The sequence below is a fragment of the Mytilus galloprovincialis genome, chromosome 1 (genome assembly GCF_965363235.1).
Source record: "Mytilus galloprovincialis chromosome 1, xbMytGall1.hap1.1, whole genome shotgun sequence".
Lineage (NCBI taxonomy): Eukaryota > Metazoa > Mollusca > Bivalvia > Mytilida > Mytilidae > Mytilus > Mytilus galloprovincialis.
The window spans coordinates 58183646-58209078 of NC_134838.1; the positions used below are offsets into that span (position 1 = coordinate 58183646).

The window sequence follows — 25433 nt, forward strand, 5'->3', positions numbered from 1 at the left end:
AAAACGAAAGCACTATATTTGAAACAGTCATACACAATTACACAATTATACACATTTATAAGTTAATATCCTGTCATAACTCCTCTTTCTCCATTGAATCTTTTGTATTGTTATCCTCGGATGTATCTACAAACAAATAGAAAAAAAGTTTAGTTTATTCTAAACTTAAATCAATGATACAAAAAAATTGCTTATCTAACAAATTGTGTATTAAGTACTGATGTACAGGATCTATCATTTTGGATAAATATACCAATCATTAATGAAGGCTGTACAGTAACCTATAAATTATGCTTTTAATCTTTCCCCTTTGAAAACTCTGTTAGAGAGTTGTCTCATTGGCAATCAAACCACAACATGCATAATGATTATAACCATAATGATGATATTCGGCAATTGTTTTTTTTTAATTTTTTTATAAACAATAATTTTATTGATCTATAGTTGATAGATTGAAGAAAGACTCACTGTCACTTACATATTCTTTTTTTGTTTGCATTTAAGTTTGATACAACATTTCTCTTAGATTAATAGTAGCAAGACTTATTCTCCTGCTGTTTTTATTACAATAGTTAGTGTTTTATGACAATGTACAATTAATTATCTGTTATTTAATCATAACAAAGTATTCATTGATCTTTTGACAACAATCAAATACAGTAAAGCTTTTTAAATATCAATCTTTATACATAGGAACATGAATGAAAATGTATGAAATAAAGAATTTAAAAAAACCTATGATATACAGAATTTTGTTATTCATTTAGAATTGTAATTTGGTCATTCTAGTATTTAAAAAAGAAGTTCTATACCTGGGGCAAAGATTAATCTCCAAATTTCCTCTAGTGATATATGTAAAGGGTGAAATATGAAGAGAAAACAGAAAATGATTTTTCTAACGAGTATGTTCTTAGTTAATCAAAAACTTAATTACTCTCCAACAATCTGTTAAGGATATATAGTATGTGAGAAAAGAAATGCCATGTATTAAATGCAATGTAATACAAATCTTTGGTAAAGTAATGCATTATACATTGTATTACAATTACATGTAATGCACAAATTGCTGCATTACACATTACATGAAATTACTTGGGAATATGTAATGCATTAGTACCATGCATTACAATTACAAATTTGCATTACCCCATACCTGCCACACACACGGCATACCCACCCTGGCTTCAGTTATTGAATAACAGTTTTTGTCCTATTAGAATTGAAATAATTCATGGAAGCCATGGATTTGTTGTAAATTTACACATGGCCTGGTCCGAGATATTTGTTAATTTTATCCCACGCTAATGCTCATGATGAAATTCTAACAAATCTATGGCTTCCATGAATTATTTCTTGATTGACTGCTAGTTATCTTTTTGCTATTTGTGTATTTGTAGATTGCTGTCACATTGTTGTTGAGATGTGAGGGATGTAACTATAGGGTTAGGTTGGTCTGTCATATTCTACATAAGCCCCACCTATCGTCACCCCCACAAAACAAGATAAAACAAGAATGTGTCCCCAGTACATGGATGCCCCATCCTCACTATCATTTTCTATGTTGAGTGGACAGTGAAAACGGGAGAAAATCTCTTTTTTGGCATTAAAATTAGAAAGATCATATCATAGGGAACATGTGTACTAAGTTTCAAGTTGATTTGACTTCAACTTCATCAAAAACTACCTCAACCAAAAACTTTAACCTGAAGCGGGACAGACGGACAAACAGATGAACGGATGGATGGACAAACAGACTGACAGACGCACAGACCAGAAAACATAATGCTCATAAATGGGGCATAAAAATCAATAAAATAAAAAAAGTAATGCAATGCTGTATCAAAAAAAGTCAGAAAGATTAAAAAAAAATTAGCTATCGATTTTAGGGATGTTAGTGGTTCAAATTTATAATGAATGAACAGATACAATAATCACTGTAAGTCTTGAATATTTGCAAGTGTATCGCATGAAAAACTTGTATAAGTCAATACCAGATATAATTATTCAGATTTATTTAAACTGCATTAAATTTTAAAAATTTTATGTCTTAGGTACTCTATCTGCTACAGCCAATATATTTATCTGTATAATAACAAACAGTTTAAAAATTGCAAAAGTTTATTAGAGCAAAATCAATAACAAATAGATAATTCTTTGGAAGTCCTATTAACCTTGGAACATCATATAAACAGAAAAATAATGGATGTAAACACAAAGTCATACCAAATTGCTAAAAACATCTTAATCAGTATGGTTTAATACCACAAGCTTGGTAACATTAAATGCAAAACATACTTGAAATGTTCCTTCAAAATTACATTATGTAAAACAAGCACCACCAAAACAAAAAGACGAAATTTTTAACAATCTCTAATAATTTTGAGTCAGTCATCTATAAACCCAGGGTGGGTGAGATTTTCTTCTCATTCCTCACCAAAAACATAAGTTTCTACTTTTCATCTTGACAAAGTTTCTATTTTTCATCTTGAATAAAACACAAAAGATTACTTTATTCAACATGATTTTTGTACTTTTAAACCACTTGCAATTTGAACTGGTCAGTAAAAGCAGCAAACAATACTAAGAAAAGGTTTCTCTTGTAATGAAAACTGCAAAAAATTGCCCTCAAATGTCTAAGATTTCATTGCTTTGCACTCTTATTGCTTTTAAATTTTCATGTAGGTAAAGTTTAACAAATGTGTATAAAATTAAAGTTTACATTTTTACAACTACACATGACATGATTTGCTATTGCACATTGATTTAGGACAATTTTAAATGCATATACAACATGTACAAATACAAAAACATTAAATTACACAATGAAAATTCTGATCAATTAACATTTATGTCTTTTACAATATTTATACTAATGATAGATGTGAACATACAGTCATAAAAGACTTAATGACAGTTGGTTTTCTGGTTTGAATTGTTTTACATTTGTCAATTCGTGGCCTTTTATGACTTGCTATGCTGTATGGGTTTTACTCATTTTTGAAGGCAGTACTGTTAACTATAATAGTTGTTGATTTCAGCATCATTTGGTCTCTGGTGAAGAGTTGTCTCATTGGCAATCATACCACATCTTCTTATTTTTATAGCCTGAAATCACTTGAATAATCAAAATCAGTCAGGACTCAATTCTTAGTAATAGCAAGAAACAGATAGTTCCTTTCATCAATATCATTAATTGCACTTTTTAAAACAATTTACAACTTCTAGTTTTTCATTTCACTCACATTTGGATTCATTCTTTTACATAGAATATTCCTCCATTTTGCTATTTCATACTTGTTTAAAAAACGTATACATTGTTTCAATCACTCTTCTTTTCTCTCGCTACTATATCCTAAGAATGCATGCTATCAAAACCTCTGAAGATTAATTCAAACAAAAGGTACATTCTGGTTTTATCAGTAAGTTTATGTACTGCAGGGGAATTTAATTTTCTACCTTCTATTTCTTTCAACATAAATGTCTGCTTGGTCAAACCAAATGTTCATTTAAATGTTATGAACAGTCAAATGAAGATGCTATTTCTCCATATACCCATGAAAACATTTTCATCTATATCTATAATAATAAACATAAAGAATCTATTCAAAATGATCCTATGGTTACTGAAGAAAATATGATTGAGTCAGATGTTACAAAATTGAATAAACAGCTGCGCCATGAGCGCATGACACGCCCGATGTCTTGTGTGGAAGTTTTATGCAATAATCATAAATAGTTTCTGAGAAAGTTTTAAGCAATAACCATATATTGTTTTTTAGACATGGCGGGACATGTGAAACCCCCAACCCTGTTTTTTTTTACAAAAAACTAAATATCACTAAAATAAAATTTTGAATCAAAACCAAAGAGTATACAGATCTTTAGATTAATATAACAAAGAAGTGTGTCAAGTTTTAAGAAAAAAATCATAAATTATTTTTGAGATACGGCGTGACATGTAAAAAAAACCTCCCCTGTTTAATGCCCGCGTCACACTGTCCCGATTTTTATATACGATGGACACCCGAATGCGAAAATTGTAAGTTTGTACGAAGTTGGTCCCGATCTCGTTAAAATACCAAAAAGTGACCGAAGCAAGTACGATGAATAACGAAGTCTATACGATGGTGCCGAAATTATATACGATAGCAAAAGATGGACATACGAAGGTTAACCGAAGACGGGTATTTAAGCTTCATATCTCAGCCGAAGCCTACACGATGGATCACGAAGCCTACACGATGGATTACGAAGGCTACACGATGGATTACGATGATGGCGCGATGGCCATACGATGTCTAAAAGATACGAACAGAATTTCGACAACATATCGTTTCTGTACAAGTCTGCCATGCATGGCGGGAAATCGATCTTTTTGTCTAATTCTTATAAAACTTAGTTTATTATCCCCTCGCCTACTACATGTAAGTTGCGTGTAGATACAATTGTTATGGACACTCTAGAACCAAAATGCTCAAAACTTGGTATGGTGTTACTCGTTAAGAATATCTTAAGCGCTATTGACTTTAAAGTTCAAAGGTCAAGGTCACAGTGGCAGTTGTAATACAAGGCAATATCGCTCTTGTGGACACTCTAAAACCAATATGCTTCAAAAGATTTTAACCACATTTGGTATATTGTTCCTCCTTGTAATGATCTGACATTTTTTACGTTCAAGACCAAAGGTCAAGGTCATGCAGATGGACTTGTTTTTTCTCCTTGAAATAGCATAATACACAGGAAATTGGTTGCTCATTTTTTAACCTGCTGGTTCTAAAGACAATATTAAAGGTATTTCCAGTTACTGAATGTTTTGGCTGATTTCTAAAAAAATAGTTTATGTATCAAATATGCATATTCAATTTACAATTTTCTGCATGTGTCATATACAAATATAGGATCCATATTTGTCCCCAATATGTTACATACGAGGGGATGCCACGCTCGGCATTGCCTTGTTTGAACTGTAAAATGTGTGCACTAGTCTGAATAATCACCCATAATTATGCCCATGTTTACTGATCTATCTTAAAGGTAAGGTAATGGGTTCGTTGATGCCTTTTATTCAAAAAGAGCTCTTTCCAGGAGAATATCATAATAATATAGACAAAAGGAAGGATGTGGGGAAAGCAACAAATGCGGCAAAATATGACATATAGAAAACAAAATGGTTATGGAGTAAACATTCGTGTGACAACAACTCAGACGATACATAAAAAATCAGAAAAAGTTGGTTTCCCTATATACGTGTACCTGCAGTATTGGTGTACGAGGCGCGTTTATGATTTTCATTATGTTACTTGATATGAAAAATTGACAAAAAATAATATTTTACTTGTAAAAGTAAATCCTGAGCCTGTAATAGCTGCTCTTCTTGTTCCATTTGAATTAATAGAAACAACGCTGTCGCCTTTCTTGTTCTCATAGAATCATATGATATGAGCTCCATATTTTGTGAACGTCTTTCTTAACTGTCGTATTAGACTGACCAGTGCATATCGCGCATGACACTTTAAATGTATTTTAGCGCGAAAATTAACTTACATTTAGCTGGATTTATTGCCGTCGTAGTTCCATCTTGTCGCCTTCGTACTTTTATTCGATGGCAACACGACGGGATTACGAGGTCTTTACGAAGTCGTGTTGCCATCGTAAGACCTTCGGGTATCTTCGTGATTCATTCGTGTAGACATCGCAATGTCAAAACTGCCCGATGGAAACGATGGAAACACGAATGCAATACGATGTGCAAAGATGCATTCCCGGTGACATTACGATGGTGAGGATGGTGATACGAACTCAATACGAACCCTCAACATCGGACGCACCTTCGGGGATTTTTTAACATGTTAAAAAATTTAGAACCCTTCCCGAAGTTGTCCCCAAGGCTAGAAAAAGTGGCCGATGGTTCTACGATGGTTAAAGATGGCACTACGAATAGCCCGATCTGGATACGATCAGTCCCGATTTTGAAAATTTCCATTATCGTGTTGCCATCGGCGTAAAAATCGGGACAGTGTGACGCGGGCATAACAAAATACTCAATAACTCAAAAATAAAAATTTTGAATCATCACCAAAAAGTATACAGATCATTAGATTAATATAACAAAGAAGTGTGTAAAGTTTTAAGCAATAATCATAAATTGTTTTTTGAGAAACGGCACAACACGTAAAAAAACCCTCCCCCTTTTTTACAAAATACTCAATAACTCAAAAATGAAATTTTGAATCATCACCAAAAAGTATACAGATTTTAAGATTAATATAACAAAGACATGTGTTAAGTTTTAAGCAATAATCATAAATCGTTTTTGAGATATGGCGCGACATGTAAAAAAAACCCTCCCCCTTTTTTACAAAATACTCAATAACTAAAAAAATCAAATTTTGAATCATCACCAAAAAGTATACAGATCATTTGACCATCATAAGAAACAACCATATTAAGTTTCATTAAATTTGGACAAGTCGTTCTCAAGATACGGTGCGACATGTTTATGCCAGCCAGACAGACAGACGGACAGACGGACGGACATCGGACATTTGTATACCATAATACGTCCCGTCAAAATTTTGACGGGCGTATAAAAATAATATCAATGGTTTTATTACTAGCAAAAAATCACACCAGTTTTATTCCTATGACAAGACCTTCATATTGCAAACCAGTAAACATATATGCCAAGAAAAACTGTTAGAACACTTATAATGACAACATTTCCTCTGACTAGTAATCCACACAATGCATAAAGTCCAAGAATTGCAAAATGAAGAAGTAAACTTGGCTGGGAGTATTTGTTCCTTTTCTTTAAAGATTTTTTATCTTTGCTTGAAAATTTCTTTTTATGTGGTTTAGATTCCTTCTTTTTGGGAATATCTGAAACAAAGGAAAAGAGAAAGTGTGACATAGAAATGCAAGAGAGAATCCTATTATGAATAGCAATTTCCTCAACAAAATATAGACAAGGATCCCTCCATTCCAAATAATCTTGTCTCTTTACTTCCAATCAGAAGGAAACCATGATGATGACAGAATAAAACTGACATAAATGAGAGCTAATCCCCTTATTAGTTTTGCTTTGATCTAAATTGCTTTGACATTGACACAGGATATATCATGGTGAGTCCTTGTACTTATCCCTTTTGAACTGCTGAGTCCCAGCTATTTCCAAATATTCCAATGTACACCTAACTTGCCTTCCTCAAAGGATATATAGGGGGGAAGATAACAACAGGGCAATCAAAATTTAGAACTCTTTAAAACCAGATGCTCCACAGGGTGCAGCTTTATAAGACCGCAGAGGCCAAACCCTGAACGGTTTGGGCAAGTATGTACATAACATTCAAGCTGGATACAGCTCTGAATTTGGATTATGATTAAATAGTTGACACAGCATAGGTTTCTGACACAGAATGAATGTGGTCTAATAAACTTAAGAAAATTGTATTTGCTTTTGAGCAATTCACTTTGCTGTTGAAAATTAATCCTATCAACAAAAAAAAATATTTGAAGAAATTTTCTTTTTAATTTCTGAAATCTGAAATGAGAAAAATTGAACCAACCCAATTTTTTTTTCACCTCCCCCTTCCCTCATTCCAAAAATGATGACAACAACGACGACGTGATACCAATATAGGACCGCACAAAACTAGACATGAGATATGGTATGGTTGACAATCAGAAAACCATCCACCAGAGATCACAGACCAAAGAATAAAACTCAGTTTGACTTTTCAGAAACAGCTAGAACAGCATTCAGGGCCCTTCGATACAGTTACAGGGGAAGTAATGACATTGCCCATGTTATATGTTACTTTTTGCTACATCAAACTGCGACATATTGAGAAATGATCCATTTTTCCACAGATTTAAATCATTAGGGAACGACAATTAACTTCCAAATTCAAAAGGGGGTATGTTTTGTTTTATGGTTTTCCTAAAAAAAATATTCTGGAGTCGATTTCACAAGTCAATTTCACAAAAAAACAAGAGTGCACACACTGAAATGTCTCGCCTTCTTTACTAATCATTGATATTATGTTGATAGTCCTAAATACAAAGCTTTATTACAACTGTCAGATAAACTTAACATTGACCAATGAACTGTGAAAATGAGGTCAAGGTCAAATAAAACCTGCGCGACTGACATATAGATCATACAATATTTCCATACACCCAATAATTAGTTGACCATATAGTATTAAAAAAACCCACCAAAACTCAAAAACTTAACTTTGACCACTGAACCATGAAAATGAGGTCAAGGTCAGGTGACACCTGCCAGCTAGACATGTACACCTTACAATCATTCCATACACCAAATATAGTAGACCTATTGCGTACAGTACAAGAAAAACAAACCAAAACACAAAAACCTAACTATAACCACTGAACCATAAAAATGAGGTCAAGGTCAGATGACACCTGCCAGTTGGACATGTACACCTTACAATCATTCCATACACCAAATATAGTAGACCTATTGCATACAGTATAAGAAAAACAGACCAAAACACAAAAACTTAAGTATAACCACTGAACCATGAAAATGAGGTCAAGGTCAGATGACACCTGCCAGTTGGACATGTACACCTTACAGTCCATCCATACACTGAATATACAAGACCTATTGCTTATAGTATCTGAGATATGGACTTGACCACCAAAACTTAACCTTGTTCACTGATCCATGAAATGAGGTTGAGGTCAAGTGAAAACTGTCTGGCGGGCATGAGGACCTTGCAAGGTACGCACATACCAAATATAGTTATCCTATTACTTATAATAAGAGAGAATTTAACATTACAAAAAATCTAAACTTTTTTTTCAAGTAGTCACTGAACCATGAAAATGAGGTCAAGGACATTGGACATGTGACTGACGGAAACTTCGTAACATGAGGCATCTATATACAAAGTATGAAGCATCCAAGTCTTCCACCCTCTAAAATATAAAGCTTTTAAGAAGTTAGCTAACGCTGCCGCCGCCCGATCACTATCCCTATGTCGAGCTTTCTGCGACAAAAGTCGCAGGCTCGACAAAAATCGTGCTAATTTGGAGTTACTGTACATGTGTTTTCATATGATTAATCAATTAATAGTTCTCAAATATTTTGAGCGAGATTTAAATTTCACTATTAAATTTTTTATTATGATAAATTATTATAGAATAGCTTATTTCATAATCTGATTTTTGAACAACATTCATGCATGTGCAAACCACACAAGTTGCATATGAATTATCAATGTTGATAGTTGGTTTTTTTAAATTTATTTTTGAATTCTTAATTTAGTTATTCTATCTATATCTGACTGGGAAATCAAGGCATTTTGTTGCAACTTAAGATATAAACAAGTGTATTCAATCTTCCTTATAAAAGATGTTGAAAACTCAGGCCTAGACTCAATTCTAATATTTCAAATAAAAACAAAATCTTTGCGGTCCATCATTTTACAATTTTTTTCTACATCACATTTTCTTACTGTATTGTCTTATGTGTTTATCTTGAAGTACTGAGTTTGTAAAAACAAGTAATGATTGCAACAGAATGCTGTAACGAAGTTTTTAAAAGGATTCCATGTAGGAATAAACCCCTTTGGACTTACCTTATAAATCATTCAATCCATATTTTCATGATATTTGAAAATTAAAAATTTTGCAGGGGTATACATTTGTAGAAAAAAGATCTTTTCAAAACTTCCACACATGTATTAGCTGCATTCATATATACTTTAGTATTGTCATATGATCATGCATTTACAAATTATGTATACCCTGTTTATGTTATTCACAATCCATTAGTGCAGGCATAGCAAACAAGTTGGGGTATATAAACACATAAGATGAGGCTAAAGGAACATCACAGGAAAACAAAGTATATATAAGGAGGCTTTGACGGTACAAACAAGAATGTGTCCATAGTACACGGATGCCCCACTCGCACTATCATTTTACATGTTCACTGGACCGTGAAATTGGGGTCAATACTTTAATTTGGCATTAAAATTAGAAAGATCATATCATAGTTAACATGTGTACTAAGTTTCAAGTTGATTGGACTTCAACTTCATCAAAAACTACCTCGACCATGGGTGACCTACATTTTTTATTATTTTTTTCAAATAAACTGTACTTAAACTAAACTATTGTAAAATTTAAGCAATTTCTGTCTTTTTCTTTTTTCGATATTAATTTTTTTCTCCTATTAGTTCAACAGAAAAAAGGTACCTCAACAAAAATGCATGCTTCTTTCAAAGGCAGATTGTGAGGTTAACTGAATGGTGACCCATATTTTTATTTCTACTTCCATTAAGTATAGAATAAATTTTATTTATAGAAAACAAGAATGTGTCCCCAGTACACGGATGCCCAATCGGCACTATCATTTTCTATATTCAGTGGACCGTGAAAATGGGGTAAAGTCTCTAATTTGGCATTAAAATTAGAAAGGTCATATCATAAATAACATGTGTACTAAGTTTCAAGTTGATTGGACTTTAACTTCATCAAAAACTACCTCAACCAAAAACTTTAACCTGAAGCAGGAAAGACGGACGAACGAACAGACGGATGAACGAATGGTATGACGAATGAAAGAACGGACGCACATTCCAGAAAACATAATGCCCATAAATCATTATGTTTTAATCATAAAATATGTATTAACATAATAAAAATAGTAAGTAGGGAACAAAAAATATTTTTTCATTGTAAATTTTTTTTTACAGTTTCCCATGTGAAACTTAAATATCTAAATGAAAGAATACTGCTGTTTATATTTCATTTTTTTTAAAGTAAGTTCCTTGGGTTAAGTTTCAGCTATATATTTAGTGAATAATTGTGATTTAACAAATAATAGCATCAAGATAAAGGTAAGTATTTTGAATTTTTACTGAGTTTGACCATAAATTGTGATTTATTACAATACGGGAACAATAATTAATGTTGTATAGTAAGAAAGGACTATAAGTAAATATAAATGATAAAATATCAATTAGTTGTTTTCTTTTATATTTCTGAAGTGTATGAACCGGTTTTTAAAGATTCAAGGATGATGGCATATGCATTTTTGAAAGAAGAGCTTTCAAACTTCACAATGACAACAAAAGAAAATTCTTTATCTAAAGGTAAATCTACCATCAAAGTTAATTAATAAAATTACAGATCTAGCGTTAAAAAAATAATAAAGCTTCACACTCACTCTAGATACAAGAAAGACTCTTACCTTTTGGTTTTGGTATACATGTATTATTTTCTTCTATTAATCCATCTTTACATTTACAATCATAGCCGCCATCTTTATTTGTACAGACTTTATTTTCATCTTCACATATATCTTCTAGCAGACATTCATCTACATCTGCAAAATACTCAAATTCTGAGATGATATCTTTTACTAGATAAGAAAGCAAGTTTCAAAGTAAAAGTTTGATAATTTTCTTCCATACCCAATATTCACACTTTTGTCTAACTTGTTGTCAGACACTGTAATTTCTGTTTCTGCAAGTACCGTCATAAATCTTTAGATACTATTTATTTTATTATTTTTCTGTTTGTTTTTGTGTCTTTCAAGTGGAACTAGTTCAGAACTAAGTAAAGTAGCACATGAAGTTTATCAATTAGTTAAGTTATTAATTGACTACTACAAATGATAATCAAATTACTGTTTTTAAGAATCTATTAATCTACTTATTTTGGATTAAAAAAAAATTCAATCACAATTATTGATGAAGTAAAAATAAAATTAAATAGGAAAGATGAGGATTCGTTAGATCTATACTACTTCCTCCAGCCTGGATTAAAATGAAACTTTTGAGGGTTTACATCAATTATATATAATTAAGTGAACTTGGCCTTTTGGCAGGCAAAACATTTTTTATTTAACAATGGCTTGGTTGATATATGTCATTTATAGTATATGTAATCCAACCTTCTTCACTTGATTATAATTTTTTGCAAGACATTTATGAGATTCAAGTGTTCCTGTGTTGTTGTTTTTTTCCAAAGTCATTTTGTGTGAAGTATTTAGTGGACTTTTTTATGTCTTTTTGTCTTCTTTAGAAGTTTTATGAAACTTAGTTGAGAAAAAAAAATCTCATTTTCTTTTTTTATCAAATAAACATTTTTATTATTTCTAAATGCTTCTGCTGCATACATTACCTTTACAAGAGTTATCTTCCATGGTATAACCTTCTGCACATTTATCACATTTATCTATACCATACAATGTACATCCATCACACGCTTTATGGCAAGCTGCAAATACATACAAAAGATATCTACCATTTATCTAGATGTAAATAAAAATTTGTAAGGGTTCCGCGGAACCCAGTGTCTCGCCTACTTTTGCTGTTAATGGCAGACTCAACAAAAATAAGGAAAAACATCAATAAAAATTTCCCTCTCGGTACTGTCTTTTGATTGAAGACTCTATGTAATGTTAACTGGAAGAAAAACTAAGTCCATTTATAAGTAAAATACGGAAAAAGTGATTTTTTTTTTTACAAAATTTACTTCTGAATAATATTTTATGATCAGAAACAAGCTTCTGTCCAAGTTTGGTACAAATCAAGGATAGTTTATGAAAGTTATTAAAATTTTAAAAACTTTAACCACAGAGTGAATGTAATGTTTCCTCGCAGAAAAATTAAGTCCATTTATAAGTAAAATACGGAAAAATGGAAATTTATTTTTCAAAATTTTCTTCTTGATACTATCTTATGATCATAAACAAGCTTCTGTCCAAGTTTGGTACAAATCAAGGATAGTTTATGAAAGTTATTAAAATTTTAAAAACTTTAACCACAGAGTGAATGTAATGTTTCCTCGCAGAAAAACTAAGTCCATTTATAAGTAAAATACGGAAAAAATGGAATTTTATTTTTACAAAATTTACTTCTGGATACTTTCTTATGATCATAAACAAGCTTCTGCCCAAGTTTGGTAGAAATTCAGTATAGTTTAAGAAAGTTATTAAAATTTCAAAAACTTTAACCACAGAGTGAATATTTGTGGACGCCGCCAACGACGACGGAATGTAGGATCGCTTAGTCTCGCTTTTTCGACTAAAGTCGAAGGCTCGACAAAAAGCAGGCCATAAATAACAGCATTCCAAGCATTCAGGTATAACATGGTTCTGATATATTGAGACATTAATTTAAAATTATGAACTTTCCATAAAAATCGGCCATTCTCTTTCTGGATTATTTTTTTTAAGACAAATATACCTTACAATTGGTTTTGTATTGATTATGTTATCAGTAAATTAACAGCAAACTAAATACTCTTTATATATTAATATGCATATTCATGGCTCTACAATCTGTGGATACCTGTGTCTGCATTACACAAGGTCACGTTTTTCTCTGACTGTTACTTTTTTTAAGTCTTTACACTAAATCCAAAAGAGAGCCGCGGTGTAATGGTAAGTGCATCAGACTACTATCACAAAGGTTCCTGGTTCGATTCCCGTTCCGGGGTGAAAATTTCAGTATGGTCTTGAGGAAACGATGATAGTCCGTCGGAAGGGGACGATAAATGGCTGACCCGTGTTTAGAGAGAGCCATATCTCTTGCACATTAAAAGACACCCTTGTAGATTTCGAAAAAGAGCAGGCTAATGCCGCTACAAGGCACTTGCACCCGCAAAGTGGAAATGGATTAATATAAGTTGCAAAACTTGTTTGCTAATCCACTACAAATAAATATGTTTAAACTAAGTCCATTGGATATTGGATGTGTATTGATTGATATTAAAGTCTCAGATGAAGACTTTTTATTGTCTGTTTTTCACTTTGAAATAGTTTTCAGTAACTGTGAGCCTTTCATAGCTGATATGCAGAATGGGTTTTGCTCTTTTTGAAGATATATGAAATCTAATTTTTTTTTATTAGAGGTAAAAAACAGAATTTTTTTTATGGGGTATCATATATGCAAGTCTTACAATGAAAGAACAAAAGATGACACACATATTCTTTGGATGGACACAGATTATCATCTAGAAGTTTTGCCAATTATATTCCCACTAGTACTACAAATGCTAACAAGTAGAAAGGATAACATAGACCTGAGCTGTAATATACATGGTCAAACTTACTTGCACAATGGTATGAGCCTTGTGTATTGGAACAATACTGTCCATTTTCACATGTAGCATCTGTTTCACACTCATTTATATCTAAAATTAAATGTCAGGAGTATAAATTATTGAATTAAAAATGTATAAATATTGGCACTTTTCTGGATAACCTTCATCAGAAACTCTTTTATCCAAAAAAATTATAAATGCAAAGAATGTATTACTTCCTAAAAATGTGAAGAGCCACATGAAGTTTCCAAAATGTGAACTGTATTTACAATGTACCAGAAATCAAATTTATTCATTCAGTGTATGTTCACTTGTGTTAATATATTTTGATTGAGTTAAGCCATTTCAATTGATATTTTATAGTGTTTCTTTCTATGTGGTGGTTGTCTCATTGGCACTCATACCACATCTTCTTATATCTATCAAGATTTCTAATATGACATGTATCTTTCGCTTTGTAAACATCACCATAATAAAATTCTCGATATATCTATAGTTAGGGCAGACTCAGAATTTCAGAAATATACATAATAATAATGGCCCAATTTCCAACAAACCTATGACGTACATGCATTATTTCCTAAACAAAGATAAGATAAAGTAAATGAAGCATGAGGTTTACATAATATCAATAGTTTAAATACTACAATTATAAAATTGAGAATGGAAATAAGGATTGTGTCAAAGAGACAACAACCCAACCAAAGAGCAATAACAATGTTTCTCAATTATACAATTGTTTCAAACAAACTTTTTTTGGTATAAAATTTATCTCTTACATTAAAGCATGTTTGGCTTCAATTTAAAATGATGTTGATCAAACCTCAATTTGGATATAATTTTAAGACATAGTGCGACTAAATGTTTATATAATGCATGCAACAGTACATTGATAAAAATTTTAAAATGAATCAAATTTTGTGGACACGACCATACTAATAGACATCTTCTTTTCTCATCTTTACGTACAAGAATATGTACTGTCATTAATATTACTGTCATTCTGAATGAAGTTGACCTATTGACAAGAATTATAATAAATTTTCAGACTTATCAAAAGGTGAGTTATTTACCTTTACAACCCTCTTCTTCATTCTGTTCCCATCCCTTTCCACATTCATCACATCCTTTAGGACCAGCCTCCCAACATGTGGACTTACATGACATATGACAAGCTACAATGCAATCATTAACAATTGTATTAGAGGTTTAAGGGGTCATGTATGTAAACATAATATAGTATCGTTAATGTAATAATTGTGTGACTATAACAACAATATATGCTAGAATAAGTATTCCTGTTCTGTTTTATATGACTATGCTGTCTGATAATTTCTCCAAAGTACAGCCACCCATATAGAGTTTTTAATTTCATATCAGTAGGATACTATTGGTAACTACTGGCATTTTAACAGGACAGGTTTATGAGAAATCACATTATTATTTTAATATTCTCCCAATTTTAATGTGCATTCAATATACTTGCAACTTTATTCCATATTTTCAATAAATCATAAATAATCTCAGAAACTTTAATAAAGAGCTGCAATATGAGTGCATGCTATGCCCATCACAACTGGACAAAAACAAAAGGGAGCTTATTTCAATAGATGTAAAATAAGTTACCAAAGTTTCATGATAACTGTTAAAAGCATTGATGAGTAATTGTCGGAAATACTGGAGAATCCCACTTTTTTATATGAATAAAGTGCCTAGAGTCCAAAAAGTTAAATCTAAAATTAATGAAAACCAAAATATAGCTAACATCAATTTATATAAAAATTCACAAAAGTTTCATGAAAATTAATGAAAGTGTTTTTGAGTAATTGTTCAACATGTTGAAGACGGTTGAATGGACGGACAGACATTAATGTAATAAAAATTAATTACATAAACTTTTTTGCTTAAAGAATAGTCATTTTACAATGAAAAGATGCTAAAAAAGCATACGATTTTATCATTCAGGATTCAGGCTGTGATTAGACTCTTACCTGTACATGTTATATGTGTATCATTTTTACTTTCTTCAAAGTATGCATCTTTACATTCATCACACAGATCTCCTTGGTAACCACTATCACAGTTGCATTTTCCAGTTCCTTCTCTTGTGCCTTCTCCCTGAATAAATATACAAACATTTGAAAAAATAGAACTATGAAGAACATGAAGGATGAGTTTTGCCAATTAGTAATTTTTTATATGCCTGCATGTGGGGGACTTACACTATATGCTTCAACTTTAAAAAATAAACTAGGGCACCTGAATCATTCACAAGTCAATTTGATAAAAAATGATACCATGCAAGTAGAATATTCAAAAAGTTTCTAGCAAAAACACACCAGAAATGTAATTCCATAATGTGTAATAACTCTTTCAAGCATGTTGACTGATTGTAGATCTTGACTTTTTGATAAATTGACTATTTACAGTTTCTCTCAATCTACAATTTTGTTTAAGCCAAACAAACACAAAAAGATAAAAATTAAAGAAGTCAAACTGACAATTTTGGCAAAATAGACTAATTTGTAATTCTTTTCCTGCTGTCAGACATCTATCTACTAAAGCTCTCATAAAGTGGGTTCATTTAGTCTTTAAAGGGAAATTACTCCAATAATAAATGAGGCCATTGTCACTTTTTAGTTTATTTTGCCCTGCCGATAATTTTTTCCACAAAAAAACATAATATTGGTAAAAAGTGTCTTTTAAGGGAGATAACTATTATACAGTTGACTTATTTGTAAATCTTGTTCTGCTGATCAATTTTGTGGTTTTTGAGGAAGATATAATAGATAGACAATACACAATAATCAGGTGCTTCAGTGTTTTTATATTATAATTACTAATAGCAACTCACTGTTGAAATATTGAATAAATCTGGTCTATTTTGAAATTGTTCACCAACTGTATGTTTAATATAAAAATAAAGAGATGAGGTATAATTGCAAATGAGACATCTCTCCATCAGAATCCAAAATGACATAGAAGTTAAGAATGAATATCAAATTTGTCCTTTTGCACCAAAATAGATCAGTCACTGAGATTCCACTATTATACTAGAAGATAAAAATTCATCTTTTCCTGAAAGGAGGAAAGCATGTGCAAAATGTTCTAAATCAGGCTATCAAGAGAATGTGTTGCTCACTGTTATTTTTGTTTAAACATCTATTTTTTTGGAGAAGTTGATAGGTATGGTCTATTATACTGTCCAATATGTTTGTTAATTTCTGATTTCTTTTAATTTTCATGTATTTACTTACATCACATTTCCCATTGCTTGTACAAGGTCCATCTTTATCTCCTTTACACTGTGAACATGATGGTCCATAGGTATTTTTTGGACAACAAACTGAAATGAAAATTTAAAAAGAAAAGTTTTTAAAACTTATGATGCGCTAAAACATGAAATGGAATATTATGGCAATTAGGAAAAACATCTTCATATGTAGTCAAATTATTTATGTAAATTTAAGGGGAAGTCATGTGGGAGTAGGAATCATTCAACAGTGATGAATGCAATTATTTTTATTTACCTTGAAACCAAAATGACAATTAAGCCTATTTCAATATCTATAGACAAGTTCCTCTTTTTTTAAAACTTTTAAAGACATCCCAAAATCATTTACATGCCATGCTTGTATTTCTCGCTTATATAACAGTCATAGATGTAAACAAAATTAAAGCAAAACAACTAAATATTGGATTAGATTTGTATCAAATTAATACCTTTTACATTTTCTATGCACAACCACTGGAAGAAATCTGCATCTCTTTTCTTTTTAAACTGGTTAAACCAAAATTTTTCAACTAAGTCTTCATATTCTTCTACCATGGTATGACACTGATATTCATAAAAATAAAAAAAGTTATAATTAGTCTTTTTAAAGCACATCTGAAATTAAAAAGACTGTTCTGACGTCACATAATTTTAGTGTTAAAATGCAAGAAAGTCTGTGATGTTATAATAACATCCAATTCCTTAAAGTACCTGGTATATACAATTCTAATAAGAGACAGAAAATACCAAAAAATTTAATGATGGCAAATTGAAAAATGTAAATATTTTCCTCATGTTCATAGTTACACAACAACTAAATAAAAAATCATGTTATAATTTACTCATAGGCTTCTCATTTTAACACTGACCATTGCAGAATTTTATATCCTTAAAATGATGAGACTTACAATATAATTTGGACTCACCATACCATAATAAGCTGGTATAAGAATTAGTACTCCCAACTTCTATTAGTTAACAATTAAACAGCAAATGGTCCTTACTGTCTTATTGTGATTTGTCAAGTATTGTATCTTAATGCATTTTTATAGATAGTCATTGCTTTTAAACTTTTTGAAGTTATCATTTTTTCAGTACAGTATATGCTGAATGAATCGTAAAAGAAACACTCTTGATAATTTTTTTACAATGAATGCTGGTGATTCACTCTAGGTTATCTCAGTATATTTTCAAAAGATGTTATCGGCACTTATCTATTGTCTATATTTGCTTTAGAGATAAAGAATCATGGTTATTTTTGTTGATGGGTTAACGTTGCTGTCAAATTGACATATACATTGTACTCAACATGTCCTTTTATATGTACAGGTTTGTCAGAATTTTACCAGGATGTTACAGACTAACATGTTTGCAGAAAACATATGATTATTTTTACAACTGTTCAGGCAAACAGATTTGTTTGTTTCCAATCTGTTGTCAGTCTGCAACAAATCATATCATTTTGACAAGGATCCATTCTAAACATCAAGAATTCCATGCTGACCTATCTGTTTCATGTATGGGTCATTTTCAAAAAATGTCGAATTTTCAGTACACCCATGCTAAAATTTTTATTTCTAATGGAAATTTCAGCTGTAATGGTTTAAATGAAAGCTTGTCGGATTTGTGATTCAGAACATTAATAATAAACACACCTTACATCTATTTTGATAAGATTAAACTGCATTTAAGGCCGATTTTGGGGGTATTTGTGTGCGTACATTGTCAGAAAAACACATTTCAAATGATTTTTTTTCGATTTTCTGATCGCCTTGAATTCTGCAAAAGGGACTTTTTAAGAACGTTAATTATAATTCTTACGAAAAATCGTAGCTTCTTTATCATTGTATGTAACAGATTATCTACAAACTGAATTCAATCAGCGTACAGGAGGTTCATGTCTATCCTGTTACCGCTACTTAAATCAGTCGTTAAATTATTCTCCCTATGAATATTGAATCAGTCAGTGTTGATTTCAAATATACAAAGTAATCTTTACATTTAAAACGCCTCGTTTCTTGAACGACAGTGTAGAGAAAAGAAATTTCAAGACATTTAGTGAAAAAAATAGAGCGTACTTTTTTTCATGTCTATGCTGTTACCAACCATTTTGATTAATTACACTAACAGTATGGTTGTAAAAAGTGCAATAACGTGTTGGAAACCAAATTCACAATAGAAAACCATAATCACTTCACCAAAGGGAGTAGTTATTTCACAACAGCAATCAAAAACGCAGAAATTTGTCTATCCTGTTATGTCTATCCTGTTACTATGGTTGCTATGGTTACAGTAACAGGATAGACAATTATAGACACAAACGTCGTTAAATTTTTTATCTTTACATGTAGGTGGAAAAGGAATGAAATATTTCATTGTTTGAACTCATCTTAAGGTTATAACGTCTTAATCTTATCAATTAACCATTTGCAGGTGCAATACTGATATCGGTAACAGGATAGACAAAAAGGTAACAGGATAGACTTTTATATAGTGATATATCAGAAACGTACGTTCCTGTTACCAACGAAATAAAGAGAAAAGTAAATTAACTTATGAGGGATTTACTTGATGTTGGGTTTATTTGAAAGGGTGAAAAAAGTCCGAACAATATAAATTGCTATCTTAGACTTGCATTACTGGTGGTAATTTTTACAACCTTTGAAAACCAATTTTTAGAGCCATTTTTCAGTACAACCTAGAAAATTGGCAAATAATCTATTATTTTACAGAATGAATATATATAGAAGTTAATTCTCTTGAAAACCATCTAATTGGTAACGTAAAAAAAGTTTAACATTTTATCTAAACCTTTTCTTAATAACCAAAAATTTCTTTTGAAAATGGTAACAGGATAGACAAAATATTGTACCACCGATCAAAAAATGTTTCAAGATATTCTTGTATGACATCATTAAGATTGCATCTTTTAATATGTTGTTCTTAAAGTACTGTTTGTTTTGATTTGCTTATGTAGAGGGTTGTTTGAATAAGTAACTTTTAATAAATTTTTCAATTTCAAAATTCGACATTTTTTGAAAATGACCCGTATATGTAGGCAATTAGTTACATTATGTTTATTTCAAATTACCTCTTTGGTATCTTTAGAACACAAATTTTCAACAATTTCCACAAGTCTTGTCTCACTGCAAAAAAAGAAAATAAAACTTAAACTAAAAAACAGTTAATTCAGGATGTGATCTTGTTACATATATATACTAAAGTGTTATTTATCAATTTGTAAGCACTGTGTATTTGGGTGGTCATTTTCCAAAATGGTGAGCAAACAATGATTTGCCACAGGAACTCATTTTGGAATAGTAAATTATATAGTGTACCTCCATATCAATTTCTAGTTAAATCCTTGCATAAACGTATACATGTATAATATTTCCAAAAATTTATACACAAAGGGAACAATTGGGAATAAAAACAAGAGTGATTTTTCTCTCTCACAAAAACTAACTTGTGACCCAATATTTGACTACAAGAAAAATCTGGAATTGCATATTTAATGATTTATTGAAATCCAAGCACAAAAAGGTTTCTCAAAATTTGCAAATTTAAATTAAAAGAAAAGTAAGTTTTTCACAGTTAAGTAACAAATCTATTTTTCTGAAAACAGCAGAATGTTTTGATGTACACTCTTTAGGCAAAAGTAGTTTAAAGTACCAGAAGAGAAGGAAAGTATGTCTTAAAAATTTGTTTCTTTCAAATAAAATATGACCAATATACATGTATAGTTAATGCTTTCACCAGGTTTCTAGGGGGTCTCATTGGGGGTTCTGATCCTGGATCCCACTTACTGTTTTGTCAGATTCCCGTACCTCGCTTACACTATATGTGTAGGCAATTCTCATTTTTTTGTCATTTCCCGTGTCCCGCTAGAATTCATTTCCCATTTTCGCGGCACAATAATTTGACTTTCACATGTCACGCTTACAAAAAATCATCATTCCCGTGTCACGCTTACATGTAGACCTCAATGAGACCCACTTTCTACAGATATACATTTTTTATGTCTTTGTTTGTTTTAGATATAAATGAAAATTGCTGTTTCAACAACTTGGTTAAAATTATTAAAATTTACTGATGATGAAAGTGTCTTAAAGCACTGTCATGAACATCTTGGAAACTAGATGTCAATTTTGACAGATGGAAAAGCAAAGTATAAGTTGCCCTATAAAGTGAGGCCTGAAATATGGGCTTTGCTCATTGTTGAAGACTTTTTGGTGTCCGTTATCTGCTTTATTGGTATTCAACTTCATTTAGACTCTGTTGGATAGTTGTCTTATTGGATATAATTCCATATCTTAAAATGTCCTAATTTTGTATGCACTGCTGTACAAAAATGTACATGAAACAACAATGTAAACTTAATGAGCCTACAAACCTTGTAGCATAACTTCCTAGACTTTTCTCTTCCCATCTTGTATTACCACCACCGAAGTTGGCCTTAGCAGTTTTTTTAAGACCCTACAAAATATATTGAAAGAAAACATTACATTGAAATCTATTCACAAATATTAAATTGTTTTTATACACAATGAGAAAATGAGATGTATATTCATAGTACCGTAATTTAACAACAATTGTTTGAAATTTTCAGTTATGAATATTATTTTTTTGGTTAACGCAACAAAATTCAATCAATGATTACCTAAATTTGACAGCTGGATAAAACATGGTACAAAAATGTATACTGACCATTTATTTTCATTTAAGTCAAAATGTTGGACCTATACATGTATCATGTATATCATTTCCACTTCCAAAAATACTCATTAACTATTTGCTGATTACATGCTACATTTTACATATATTTTAACGTTTACATTTATGTGGGCAGTGCTCACTCGATCCTTGAATCGTTGAACTGATAAAGTAATTGTGACTATTTGACATTTTATAAACACTTGTCTTTATTCTAATCTAATATACGTAAATGATAACCCAACCCTGCCTAAAGTAATATATTAATTCTACATTTTGTATCTTTAAAAATTGCAATTGAAGCAGTCATACATTTTTGCAATGAAGTTATCCTCATTAGAATATTCACCACTTTGCTTGAACATACTGAAGTAGAGTTGATGCTCAACAAATGCACTAATGACGTCACCTAAAACCAAACACTTTGACGGAAAGATAACACCTGCATTGAATCAAGCGTATTGGTGATAAGGAACCATCGAAACTGGTTTACAGTATTGTTACAATAAGGGGAGTTTCAGTTTTTTAATATTGATACAGATAGCATGACATTCTGCAGTTGTAGTAATTAAAAGATTAAAAAAGTGCACATCCCTACAATCACAATCAGTACATGTTTACTATTTTGTGGAAAAAATGTAATTTTAACTAGACACAGTACAGGCTCCTTGCTACCACTGAAAACTCCCATTTGGTAGAAAAACTTGGTAATAGTACAAAAATGTACGAATGGGTAAAGAATAAAGGTATGACTATGAGTTAAGTGTATAGAAGTATAAAATAAACAGATGTGCCATGTGCACATGAGACTCTGGTCGCATTTTCGCATTACATGTACAAAACTGTAACTGCTCAATTTCACAAAAGTTTCATGAGAGCTGCTGAAAGCATTTCTAAGTTAATGTCTGAAAACTGGAATATCCCCACCCTTTTTAAATGAATAAAACCCCATAACCCAGACACATAAAATCTAAAATTATAAGAGTTGTAAGGGAACTTAGGTCAATAGATATAAACAATTTGCCAAAGTTTCATGAAAACTGCTAAAAGCATTTTTGAGTTATTGTCTCAAAATTGGAAAATCCCCCCGCCTTTTTTTATTATTTAAAAAAAACACCCATACAGAGGTTCAAATTAACATTTGGTACTAGAAGGTTCAGGACCTTTGACTCTCCAAACTGAAAGGTCCACAACCTTAATTCCAGGTCCTGCTCTTACTTAAAAGATTCCATAACTCAGTAAGATACAAAATTAAATGTGCTTTTGGTATTAGGTTAGCTGATTTCATTGTCAGTTTCATGGTTGTTCATGATAAATGTAATTGTCTTGTATATACATGTATTATGAATTCAAGTAATCTTTTTTTTTAGTATTGGGAGGGTGTCACTGTGGGTGGATGTGTTGTCTCAACGATTGGTAATTAATTACTAATTTTGCCATGATTATCTCAGGGCTCGCACTAGTCTATATTTCAGCTCGATTTTAAAAGTCCATTTGAGCTTGTGTTGCTTTGCTTACATTGTATCATATCTAATTGCACTATTTGTGAAAATAAAGTAAGAATCTTCCAGCTATTTACTGGCCCAAAAATTGAGAAAAAAATACCCTTTGACATTAATATATATTGTAATGTGTTTTTTAAAAAAAAAGACTTTAAAAGCATCTACATGCATTATCAACATTTATTACTGATAAAGAAAATTACTGTCATATTGAATTGGATTTTGAAATGAAAATTTATCAAAAAGTTATTTTGAGTTTCTGAATAAAATATTTTCTGCATTTTCTTTCTTTTCCATATATCATGTATATCGTTTAGTTTTCAATTCTAGTGTTTATATTTCATAATCATAGATGTATTTAGTCACCAACCTGGATTTTTTTTTTATGTATTTGATCGCCAAAACCCGGAATTACCCTTATTCGCTTCCATAATTGGATCTGGTATTGTGATTGTCTTAATTCCCGGCATCCATTGTTTTTCAATGTCTTTTTGTTAATCAAATACAATTTTACTCAATTTACACATTACTTGATGACTTTCGGTATACAGCTAGCGGTTGAACAAAATGAACATCTCTGTCATGAATAAATTAGATGAAAATAAGTTTTGAGATCGTTTATTTGGAAATTTGGTAAAAAGGTTTGCAAAGTTTATTTTTATTTTCTTTCAAGTCGAAGGTCCGTCGGGCCTAGCTAGTAACCAAAACGTAAGTCTGATTGCAAAAATGGAAGGTCGCTAACCTCGGACCACCGCTTATTTGAACCCCTGCCATAACTGGTAATTATAAAATCTAAAATTTATAAAAAAAACGAAAGGGAGCTCACGTCAATAGATATAAACAATTTACCAAAGTTTTATGCAAATTGGTTACAGTGTTTTTGAGTTATTGTCCGACATGTTGATGACAAAAGGATGGACAGACAGACCGACCAACAACAGTTTACTATAATACGTCCTGTAAACGGGTGTATAATATGGGGATGAAGTCCCCAATAACAGTAGATAAATCAATTTATATAAATAATAAAAAAAAAAAAAAATCGGGAAAATTTTCCCTTAGTTTTTTTATTGTACTAATGAACTCAAAATCAGGAAAATTTTTTGGATGTAATGTTTTGAAATCACGCATCTGCGAAGAAATCTACAATGTACTTCCTTTTTCCGGTCTCGTTTGTATGAAACTTTGAGTAAAATATATATTTATCAGTGTAGTATGAAATAGGAAGGAACGCAATTCCAATTTCATGTTTAATAATTCCTTGATATGAAATAACGTTACCTGATGATAGTGTTTCTTTGTTTACATTGCATATGACGTCATAACTTAAATAATGTCACAACTAAAATCCCTAACAACAGAACCAAAATCGGCATCGTTACAGTATTTCCTCTACTTTTTTTAACAAATATTTAAGTTACAAAAAAAATAATTCATACAGACTTCGTCCTCATTTACAGGTAATGCCTGCTTCATATTAACTATGTACAGATGTAGTGTAACCATTGAAGCAAATTATTTTACCTCATCAAAATTATCTATAATTCCCCTGCATACTGAACATTTGTCTAGAGCCACATATTCAATTAAACTTATCATAAATAAGCTGAAGACTGTCAAGCGATTAACTGTCATTTCTGTCAGAGGTATAGTGACAAATTTCACAAATCAGCTGATGGTTGTCTCTGCGTATCAACTTATGTTGCAGACTCAATTTAAGTACTATGATTTTTGATTCTCTTTGCTCTTGGCAGTAGATATCGTATATTTAACAACATTTAAACACCATGATAACAGTCTTCATTTTCACGTGTACCGGCCAAATCTTTGTTGACAACTCAGTAATTAATATCCAA

General features: G+C 31.3%; 1 protein-coding gene across 2 annotated transcripts; it reads right to left on the reverse strand.

Moving 5' to 3' along the window:
- LOC143079533 (cysteine-rich with EGF-like domain protein 2) lies at positions 1-25433 on the reverse strand. Of its 2 annotated transcripts, none has more exons than XM_076254947.1 (11): positions 25102-25431; positions 21756-21838; positions 20454-20508; positions 17812-17926; positions 17346-17434; positions 16080-16206; positions 15162-15263; positions 14098-14178; positions 12163-12258; positions 11228-11362; positions 1-126 (listed from the first exon to the last, which is right to left on the reverse strand). In XM_076254947.1, the coding sequence occupies exons 1-11, from the start codon at positions 25210-25212 to the stop codon at positions 74-76; spliced, it is 1047 nt and encodes a 348-aa protein (XP_076111062.1). In that variant the 5' UTR covers positions 25213-25431; the 3' UTR covers positions 1-73. The 2 variants fall into 2 exon arrangements, with proteins under 2 accessions (XP_076111062.1, XP_076111053.1); XM_076254938.1 differs by lacking the exon at positions 1-126 and adding an exon at positions 2101-6879 and having other exon boundaries at positions 25102-25433.